The following is a 10,251-nucleotide window of genomic DNA, read 5'->3' on the forward strand; positions in this document are numbered from 1 at the left end:
CCTCCTCCTCCGCCCCCTCCTCCTCCCTCTCCTCCTCCTCCTCCGCCTCCGCCTCCGCCGCCTCCGCCTCCGCCTCCTCCTCCTCCGCCGCCGCCTCCGCCTCCGCCTCCGCCTCCTCCTCCTCCGCCTCCTCCTCCTCCTCCTCCTCCTCCTCCGCCTCCTCCGCCTCCGAGCAAAGGCTGCGCGTCGGCGGAGTCCTCCACCTGCATGAGCGCCGCCGCCGCCACCGCCTTCTCCGACGCGAGGTGCTTCGCGTAGCAAAGCGCCGCCTCCTCGGCCGTGGAGAAGTCGCCGAGGCGCAGCTGCCGGCCTCCCTCGGTGACTTGCACCTTGAAGGGCCGCTTGGCGTAGCACGCGTTGTAGGCGACGCACCTGGGTTCGGGTAGCGTGGGGTAGGGGAGGGTGGCTTCGGGTAGCGTGGGGTAGGGGAGGGTGGGTTCGGGTACCGTGGGGCAGGGGAGGGTGGGTTCGGGTACCGTGGGGCAGGGGAGGGTGGGTTCGGGTACCGTGGGGTAGGGGAGGGTGGGTTCGGGTATGTTGGCGACGCACTTGAAGCCCGTGTTCGACCGCGACGAGCGAACGAGCTGCAGGCCGAGCCGTGCCGCCTCGCGCAGCGCCGCCTTTGCCTCCTCGCTCTGCGACACCATCTTAGGCATCTCCTCCTGCGCCGCCTTTGCGCTCAGCCCCCCGTCGGGCTGCGCTTGCAGCGCGGCGCTCTTGGAGGTGATGCGCGCACCTGGAAGAGGGGTAGAAGAAGAGAACCATCCGGGCGTGGTTGCAGCGGCTCCCCCTCCTCCCAGGTCCGCATCTGCCGAATCTGCTGCATCTCCGGCAGCCTCTCGACTGCCTCTCGGCTTCTCCAGGCTGCCTCTCGACTCATCTCGGCTACTCTCGCGCCCTCGGGCGAGACGTACGACCAGTGGCAGCGCTTCTCCGCGCCTCGGTACTTTGGGACCACTCGCCTAGTACCATACCCTCCCGAGTCTCGAATCCAGTGCGGGTTCGGTCCCGTGGCTGTAGGGTGAGCTCGCCAGCCGGAGGCGTAAGCGCCGGGCCAGAGCTTGGCGTCGACCGCCCGCTCGCCCAGCATCTGCTCCTGCTCCCAGTCGAGCAGCGGCTCCTGCAGCAAGATCCGGGGCGCGTCTGCTGGCTCGCCGAAACTTGATCCGAGAGGGGGGTTGGTGGTGGGGGGGAGCACCTCGGCGGAGCGGACACGCCGCTTCTTGACCGGCTGCGGCGGCCCTCCCCCGCCCGCCTCGACCGGCTTGCAGAACCGCCGGTGCGACTGCGGGGTGGTGAGGGCGGGAGGCGGGAGGCGGCGGCAGGTGGGAGGTGGGTGGCGCCGGGGGGCATTCGAGAAGGGGGGAGGAGGGGGCGAGGAGGGGATGATGGGGCCGCGGCGGGTGGCGGCCGGGGAGCAGCAGGGCGCTTCGGGGGTCCGTGCCGGCAGGCAGGGAATGGGTCGGCAGGTGGGCAGGCGGCGCCCGCCGCGCGCCTTCATCGCTCCCGCGTTTTGGAAGCTGTTGCCGCAGATATCACAGACACTCAGGGTTGCGACGCTCTCGACGGCGCGCGAGGCCTGCCAGAGGAGCGTCCCCGGCGCGTCCCCGGACCCGGAGCTGGTCATGGAGTAGAGAGGGAGCGAACGCGCCGGGCTTCGCCCAGCGCTTTCAGCTGGTTATAAGGTTCCCCATGCGAGTTTCGGGGGGCAAACCCTGCCCGGCCCCTAGGACCCCGGGTAAGGCCCAGGTGTGGCCTAGGGCATCAGAAGGGACCAAGAGGAGTCCAGTCTGAGCCATAGAGCCCATGTCTTCGCCCCCGAAGGTCGCGTTCAAATGCCCGGAACGGCCGTCACAGTGGTGTCCGGGTTGGCGTATGGGAAGGTGGGCACATAGACGTGCCGCTCGTCTGCAGCTTTTCAAAAAAAGTGATGTCGGCACCTGCCTCTCACGCATGCAGGCAGATCGCTACTATAGCTAGTTAGGAGCCGACCGACCCTCGCGTCCGGTGCTCACCGACGGCCATCCCCGTCCGCCCCCCTCACCCCCGGCCGCGACGGCGGCGGCGGCGTGCGCGGCCACGCTCGCGGCGGGCCTGCTCGGCCACAACGGCGGCTGGGACCGGCGGCGTCTCGTCTAGCACTACTCGGAAGAGACGGCTAAGCGCGTCCGTGCGGTGCCCATCGTATCGCTTGATCTCCCGGTACGCGGCCTCGGGCTGGGGCACCTACGAGCACAGACGACGCGAGTGAGTGACACTGAGTGAGAGCGCCGCCCGAGCCGACCCCCGGAGAGCAGGGGTCACGCCTGCACGCCAGCGCGACGCAGCGCGTCGAGGCTCGCGCGGACAGACTGCAGCGCAGCATGCCGGTAGTCGCCGGCCAGCCCGCCAGCCTGTGGCCACTGCGCGGCCCAGTCCACAGAGTCGTCGAAGATGCTCGGCACGTTGCCAACGGGCCGCGTGCGCAAGGCTCGGCGCACACGGGGGATGCCACCGCCCGGCCCTCGCACGTTGGAGTTGTTGTAGAGGTGCCGGAAGTCAGCGCACGCCACCTCGCACACCATGAAGAGGGTGAGCAGCAGGGCGAGCTGGTGCACGGGCTGCTCGATGTCGCACACGCCCGCCTCGATGATGGCGTTGGTGGCGCGTGTGATCGGGACCGCCTCCTGCGTGTTCCACTCCCCGTTCCAGCGCTGTGACGGGATTGAGGAGGAGTCAGTGTGGGCTAGGACGGAGCCAGGACTACCCGCGTACGCGCCTCGACACGCTGGTTGTGGACGGACGGCACGTCGCCCCGCACGCGCAGCCCTTGCTGCTCAAGAGCATACTTGATGAGAGCAAACTCGGTGCCCTGCAAGCGGACGACTACTGCATCAGGCGAAGAAGCTGGGCAGGGACGGGGCAGTACGGCCGCACCCCGTCGAAGATGTACACGTCCGGCGCGCGGCAGTCGTCGCCTCGGACACCCTCGAGGAACAACTGGTAGTGCTCCTCGGCCAGCTTTGTGAGTGCCGGCCGGACAGTCGGCAGCCAGTGAGTATCGCCGTCAATCTGAGAGGGTGCGTGGCGGCCGATTCGGATGGTGTGACAGGTGTGTGGGCGGGTTTAGTGGATCTGGCACCTCCGAGTGGATGCGGAGCTTGCAGATGGAGAACTTGCCGCCGAAGGCGAGCTTCTCGGTCAGGTCGATGTGCGTGTTGTAGCCGTAGTAGTGCGAGATATAAGGCCTGCGCTCGACTGTGCGCTGTAGCTCCTCCCACCGGCGACGGGAGGCGGCCGCGTCCACTCGGCGAAGCGAGGCCTTTACGCGGTCCTTCCCAATCTGCAGCGGCGCTAAGCGCAGGTTCACCCGGCCCGTCGCATACTTTGTGCCGTGCCGCTGGCGGCTGAGCTCGCCGCGATCATACAGATCCCTGACGATCGCATCGAGCTCCGCGGGCGTGCCCGCCCACGTCCGCTTCAGCCCGTGCTGCTTCTTCAGGTTCTCGACATCCGATCTGTCACAGCGCCACCCTTCGGCCGACAGGTGCTGTGCGATGTCCGCACACGAAAGACGGCTGTCAAGCAGCTCTCTGATTCGATGCGGCACCCACTGCGGCGCATCGACGTGCCGGAAGTGGCACCTCGGCATCGGCGCCGGCCAGGAGCGCGCGCTGTGGCTCCCGCGAGAGAGGGCGGTCGACGTGTGACACGTGGCTCCGCAATTTGCGAGAACTTGCTGTTTTTTTCTGCTTTTGGCAAACGCTTGCTTCGGCACTCACCGCCAGCGGCACTTCTATGGAACACGCGCGCCAAAGGCTTGTCTTCACAACTGGCACGCGCTTCTTTCATGAGGGAACCCGGACGGTGCGCACAATTTAACTCCCAACGTGTGTTGTCGCAATTTACCTGCTGCAGGCAAAAAATAAGAAAATGCCCCGAACAAGTCCGCCATACTACGACCCATGCTGGATCAGCTGAGCAAGGTTTGGGGAGAATCCCCCGGACTGGTCTTCAGATATTTTGACGGATGACCAAAATCACGGAAGTGCGTCCCTGCCCAGACCCGGCCCAGATGGCGAAGCGCCTCCGAGAGCCGGACCGCGCCGCTGGCGAGCGCCCAACGGTGAAGCTGAGCGGTGGGCAGCCCTGCCCTGACGGCCAGGTCAACCTGTGGCGGGCGGGAAAGCTGTGCGATGCGACGGTGCATGTCGACGGCCGAGCCTTTCAGGTCCACCGCGCCGTGCTGGCGGGCGCGTCCGAGTTCATGAGCGCACTCTTCACGTCCGGCATGCGCGACAGCGACGAGCCCAGCATCTCCGAGGTAGCGGGCGATGTCTTCTCGGCACTTCTCGAGTGGATCTACTGCGGTGAGTGCCGCGTCGAAGCTGACCTGCTCGGCGGCATGCTGGACGCGTCGAGCAGGCTGCAGCTGGCATCGCTCCAGAGCGCGACTGTTGAGGCCTTGGTCCAGGGCATCGACACATCCAACGCCGTGCAGTATTGGGAGTGCGGGGACGCCCACAACATCCCGCGGCTCGTGGAGGCGGCCAAGGCCGCTGCTCTCCAGTCGTTTGGCGAGTTCTCGACGTGCGTGGCCTTCGACGCGCTCCCCATTGGCCGCGTGTGCGAGCTGCTGAAGAGCGACGCCCTGAAAGCCGACTCAGAGGAGATTGTCTTCCGCGCCGCTGCGCGGTGGGCGGCGGCCAACTTATCCGCCTCTGAACAGGAGGTTGGGGCAGTCTACTCGCACGTCAAGTACGGCCTCCTGCCTGCCGCATTCCTCTCGTCGGTGGTGGAGCAAGACCCGCCTCTGGTCACCCACCCGCGCGGCGGCTGGATCGTGGCGCGGTCGCTCAAGGCGCACATCGATCAGGGCTCCTCGCCGCGAGGCCCCCTCGTCACGGTCCTCAATCCTGGATCGGTCTACGGCGGCTTTGAAGCCATGGCCGTGCATCTGGGCGTGCGAGACGAATGGGATCGGCGCGCCGATGCTGTCGCCGGCGACAAGGGTGTCCCGCTGGCTATGGGGCAACGCAGTTCCTCTCCGGATGACAAAGTCGTGGCCGTACGGATTCTGCGCACTGGTTCGGTGATTCTCATCGGACAGCTGGGGCTGGAGCTGGTGCGTGGAGCGTGGCCTGCTTCCAAGGGGAGGCCCCCACGCTAGCTCCGACAGCGCGCCCCACAGCGCCCAAACGACTGCTCGTACTAGTTGTCGAGCTCAGAACCCAGTTCCGGCAACCCGTTCTTGCCATTACTGACGGCGGTGGGGTACGTGACAGCTGGCGCATAAATAACACGATTTAAAGCACATAAATAACACGCACAACGAGCAAGTTGGTAAGACCCCGTGGTTCAAGGTCCTTCTCGTCTCGTGCGCCGCCGTCGTTGGCGCGTCTGCTGCGCGACTGTAGCGCCACGAAGGCGCATCATTTTTGTGCTGCCGCAGCCTTCCAAGACATACTAGTTTTTTAAAGTGCTCTACAACATAGGCACAAAAGATATGGCATTGCAGGCCATTTAGGGCCCTTAGACGGTCACTGAGTAGGCCAAAATCCCCACTGGGCCGGGAGCAACCTTAAGAACATCGAAGGATAGCTCAGAAAAACTACAGCCCAGCTTGCTCCGAGGAGAGGGGCGTCGCAATGTTACAAACTAAGAATTTTACAAAGAAAAGGTTACCGAGGGTTGGTTCTGCGCTTTGGGTGTCCCCTAGCGGCGGAACGCCCCCTCTACTCGGAGCTATTAAACACCAGACATGAACACGACACGAGCACGACGTACACCCTCGCCCAACATCACCGCTCAGGGCTCCTCCGCCCGGTCTCTCTCCCCACCCCATCCGAAGGGGCTCCCCTCTCCTCCCGGTCCTTCCTCTTGTTCGCTTTCCGATGGTCAGGCGTCGGCTGCGGAGCCCGCCTTCCCCTCTTATACTTCGTCGACCGCGTCCCCGCCGCCGTCTTGTCCTCCCCGTCCGGCCTCGACGATCCCGCCGACGGCGATCCCGTGTCTGACTCCCCGGGCGAGGGCGGCGGCATTGGATCGTCCCGCCGCACCTCCTCGGGAGGTCGAGCCACCTCTCCCTGGTCGGCGACACGCGCCCGCACCCGCGGCCTCTCTACCGTCTTCGGCTCGCCCTCCCCTTCCGCCGGCTCCTCTTCAGGCTCGGGGAGGCGTGGCCCTCCCTGCCGAAGATCACGGCGGCCCAGCTGCCACCGCGGCGGGTCTTCCCCCGGTGTGGGCTCGTACGTCCCGGTTCCACTCGCAGAGGCCGCGTCAGCTCATCTCTCGCTCCCTCCGACAACTGACCCCAAGCCCCTCCTGGGACCCTCTGGTCTTGGCCCTCCGGTTCGCCGGCGGGCCCGCCATCAGATCGCGGCACCTCCCCTGCCCCAGCCCCTCCTCCCGGGTACTCCAGCCTCCGGCGGGGCGGCCCTGGATCCCCTGGGTTATTCCGAGTGGGTCCATACGGCGGCGGCCCCGCTGGCGGCGGGGGGGGAGGCGGTGGCGGGGGTGACGGGTACAGTGGCGGCCCCCGCGGCCGTAATGCAGACCGGCGCGCAGCGTCGGGGCTTGCCTTCACTCCCCATCAACGTGACCGCGACGTTGATTAATAACCGAACGAGAGAGCGAGAGAGAGAGCGGACTTATTTTTCACGGTGCCGCCCTCACAGGACAGAGGAGACGGGGAGGACATGCCACAGCCCACTGAGAGCCTCGCGGCGTCGTTCGGGGCGAGCGCGACCAATAGTGTCTACGTGCGGGGCCCAATGCCAAAGCAATACCGTCCGCCTCCCGTCTCCCCGCAATACCTCCGCGCCTGGCGTCGCGCGCCTCTTCCCCCACCTCCAGCTCCGCCCGAGCGAGGTCACCGGAGATCGACCCGAGATCGTCCCCGAGAGATCAGCCGAGTCCGTCCTGCTCGGCCTCCGCCGGCGCCTCCATTGTGCGGCTCCACTCGCCCGCCGCGCTGCGTGAGAGTGTGAAGGTCGGCCAGTACTTGAGGTCGAGCTTCAGGGTCGTCATGCGGAGGCGGCCCTCGAGGTCGACCGTCTTGACGCGGACCACCTGTTCACAGCCCGAGGTGTGAACAGACGCTGTTCCACACCTCGAGGTCGGCCGTCTGGACGCTGTTCACACCTCGCCGTCGGCCTTGCCGCGTGTGCACTCGAGCAGCGCGGCGAGGGTCGGAGTCGGCACCGAGTCCACCTCGATGATGTGCGAGGTGGGGGACAGGTCGTACCGGCTCGACGGCGAGCCGTAGAAGCGGTACGACGCGTAGACGCCGCCCTGCGCCGGCACAGACCGCTGCGCGCGCACGGCGTCCGGCGTCTCCTGCAGAAGCAGCCCGGCCCACCTGTTCACAGCTCGAGGTGTGAACAGATCTGTTCACACCAGTCTCCTGCAGAAGAAGCCCGGCCCACCCCAGCACGCGCGTTGTCCCCAGCCCGTCCGACGGCAGCATCGGCGCCGTCACTGCGAACGGCGCGCCGTCACGTACCACGCCCAGCTGCACCGACGCACTGGCCTGCGACGCCGCCTCCGCCTCGTTCAGCGATCGCACCGGCGAGCCGTCGACCGTCAGCAGCAAATCGCCCCCGCGCAATGCGCCGCCACCGCCGCCGCCGCCGCCGCCGCCGCCGCCGCCGCCACTACCTTCGCCGCCGCCGCCGCCGCCGCCGCCGCCGCCGCCGCCGCCTCCGCTGCCTCCGCCGCCGCCTCCGCCCACGCTGCCGCACCCCTCAGCGCCCGCCGCGGCCGTCGGCGGTGACGGCGCGCCCTGCTGCTGCACCCCATGCACGTGCGTCACGAGGAGGACGCTCGCCGCCGGCGCCTAACAGAAGGAGCCCAGCACACGGGGTGGAACAGAAGAAGGCCGTGGACGCAGGACGCTCGCCGCCGGCGCCGTCGAGTCCGCGCCGCCGCCCGCGCCGCCCGCGCCGGCCGCGCCGGCCGGTCCGCCCGCGCCGGCCGCGCCGGCTGCAGCCACGGGCGTTCGCACGTGCGCAGCGAGTGTTGCGTCGTCAAGGCCTAGCTGGCGGGCCGCCGCGAGCGAGATTGGCTCGAGAGTTGCGCCGATCGACCGCCACGGAGGCGGCGCCTAATCTCGCCCAATCTCGCGGGTAATCTCGTCCAATCTCGCGGGTAATCTCGTCCAATCTCGCGGGTAATCTCGTCCAATCTCGTCCAATCTCGCGGGTCGGCGAGGGCAGTCTCTTGTCGCCACGCTGTGGAGGCCGTCTTCGGACGTGTCTCGGAAATGACTCGGAAGTGTCTCGGACGTGTCTCGGACGTGTCTCGGAAATGACTCGGAAGTGTCTCGGACGTGTCTCGGAGGGGGAGCCTCGTCTGCGATCAGCTTGTCGGCGACGCGCGCGACCAGCTCGATCGGTAGCCTACGTGTTGGATCGGGGCAGGAAGACGGTATTGTGCAGCGTCTTCAGAGCACCGCGTGAGCACAACGGAGAAGAGTACAGTGAACACAGCGGAAGACGGCCGAGTACGGCGGAATACGTGTCCTCTCGAGTGCTGGCTGGGAGACATGAACACGTCTCCCCCGCTTCTAGGATCGGAAGCCCGCGGAAGACCGACGCGAGCTGGTTTGGCGCCGGCTGGTAGGCGCAAGAGACCCACAGCGCGGCCACCGTGCCGTCGTCCGAGGCGAGCACGCCGCCGTCCACGGGCGGCGCGACCTCGAGGCCGAGCGTCTCGGCGTTGTACACCTGGAAGCGCGGCGGGTTGGGGAGCGGCAGCTTGATCCACCCAGAGTTGGCGACGCGCGTGCGGCGGCAGACAAAGTCGACGCGGCGCGACGCGTCGATGTCCTCGTTGAGGCCCGACTTCAGCCCGACGATCACCACCTGGCGAGTGAGCGAAGCGCTCGTTAGTCAGGCAGCTGGCGAGGCCCGACATGCGCGCGGCGGGTCGCACAAGCCTAATGACTTCGTCAGGCCCGGTCGGGCCCTTCATTAGCGCCGCCCGACGCGAGCGCGGCGAGCATTACCTCGGCACCCGGCGGCAGCGGCCGCGGCGCCAGCTTGGCGGCGGACACCCTGACGTCCGCGGGCACGCAGGCTGGGTCGTACCTCAAGAGCGCAAAGTTGTGCAGCGGGTGCACGTACTCGACGCGCGCCGCGACGGTCACGCGCCCGCCGAGGGTCAGGGACGCGTCGCCGAGGGTCGACGTGACGGTGTTTCGGTCCACCGCCACCAACCCCGCGGCGGCGTCGAGGACGACGCCGGTGCCTCGGTAGCGCATCCCCGTCTCCCCGTCGATCGAGAAGGGGCGGAAGAAGTCCACCGTGACGAGCGCATCGCGGAGGGCGGCGGAGGCGCGGGCAATCGAGCCCTCGCGGCCGGCGGGGGCGGTGCCGCCACCGCCCTCCTCGCCCTCGCCAGCTGCGGCGAGGGCGGCGCCGGGCGGCGCGTCGACGGCGGCTCCGGTGGCCGCAGCGGCGGCTGCAGAAGCGGCGGTGGTGGCAATGGCGGCGGTGGCGGTGGCGGCGGTGGCGGCGGTGGCGGCGGTGGCGGCGGTGGCGGCGGTGGCGGCGGTGGCGGCGGTGGCGGCGGTGGCGGAGGCGGCATCGGCATCGGCTGCGGCAGCGATCGCTCCGACAGGTGCAATCTGAGGTGGCGACACCGCGGTGGCGTCCGGCTGGGCGGCATTCAGCCACCCCGTCGCCTGCCCGAGCGTCCCAGTCTGCCAGTCGCCGACAGGAGGCCTCCGCCCGGACTGTGGCGCGAACCACTTTGTGTCGTACCGGACCGACACCAGCTGCGTGTGCGCGCGCGCGCCCAGGTCGGAGTAGCGGACCGTGAGCGGCGTGCCGTGCGCCGCGCCGGCGAGCGTCGCCACAAAGGCGGCGAGGGTGGGCGTCGGCTGCCCGTTGACGGCGAGGATGATCGAGCCCTTGGAGAGGCGTGCCTGCCGGAAGATGTAGCCCGGGTGCGCCACGTACACGCCGCGTGCGGGGAGGCCGTGGTTGCGCGCTTGCTGGTAGGACAGCTCGTTGACGACCGCGCCGCCAACCTCGACGTAGCACGACGGCGTCAGCGCGTGCAGGTCCGCCACCGGCACTTCCACCTCCCTCGCCTCGCCGCCGCGCACCAGAGAGACGGCGACGGCGCCGCCGACGGCGCGATCGAGCGCAGCCTCCAGGGCGACGAAGGAGGTGCACGGAGCGCCTTTGAGAGAAGAGACACGCGGGAGTGAGAGGACAGCCGAAGGGGGCGCGGGTGGGTGGTGGTGGTGGTGGTGGTGGTGGGTGG

At 68.3% G+C, this 10,251-nt stretch overlaps 2 protein-coding genes across 2 annotated transcripts in view; one reads left to right on the forward strand and one right to left on the reverse strand.

Moving 5' to 3' along the window:
• Positions 1-4,054: 4,054 nt before the first annotated feature.
• On the forward strand, positions 4,055-5,149 carry EMIHUDRAFT_104201 (hypothetical protein; the record flags this gene model as incomplete). Its single annotated transcript, XM_005765077.1, has 1 exon — positions 4,055-5,149. The coding sequence occupies one exon, from the start codon at positions 4,055-4,057 to the stop codon at positions 5,147-5,149; it is 1,095 nt and encodes a 364-aa protein (XP_005765134.1).
• A 1,465-nt stretch (positions 5,150-6,614) lies between these two features.
• EMIHUDRAFT_452178 (Pro-apoptotic serine protease) overlaps positions 6,615-10,251 on the reverse strand; it is a 4,835-nt gene continuing 1,198 nt past the window's right edge. Inside the window, exons 3-10 of the mRNA XM_005765078.1 lie at positions 9,623-10,135; positions 8,987-9,247; positions 8,571-8,843; positions 7,985-8,044; positions 7,775-7,816; positions 7,407-7,528; positions 7,123-7,339; positions 6,615-7,050 (exon numbers count right to left, since the gene is read on the reverse strand). Of these exons, the coding sequence (XP_005765135.1) occupies positions 6,886-7,050; positions 7,123-7,339; positions 7,407-7,528; positions 7,775-7,816; positions 7,985-8,044; positions 8,571-8,843; positions 8,987-9,247; positions 9,623-10,135 (1,653 nt within the window). The 3' untranslated portion in view covers positions 6,615-6,885. The remainder of the gene's footprint in view (positions 7,051-7,122; positions 7,340-7,406; positions 7,529-7,774; positions 7,817-7,984; positions 8,045-8,570; positions 8,844-8,986; positions 9,248-9,622; positions 10,136-10,251) is intronic.

This window comes from Emiliania huxleyi (assembly GCF_000372725.1).
Source record: "Emiliania huxleyi CCMP1516 unplaced genomic scaffold EMIHUscaffold_57, whole genome shotgun sequence".
Taxonomy (NCBI): Eukaryota; Haptophyta; order Isochrysidales; family Noelaerhabdaceae; genus Emiliania; species Emiliania huxleyi.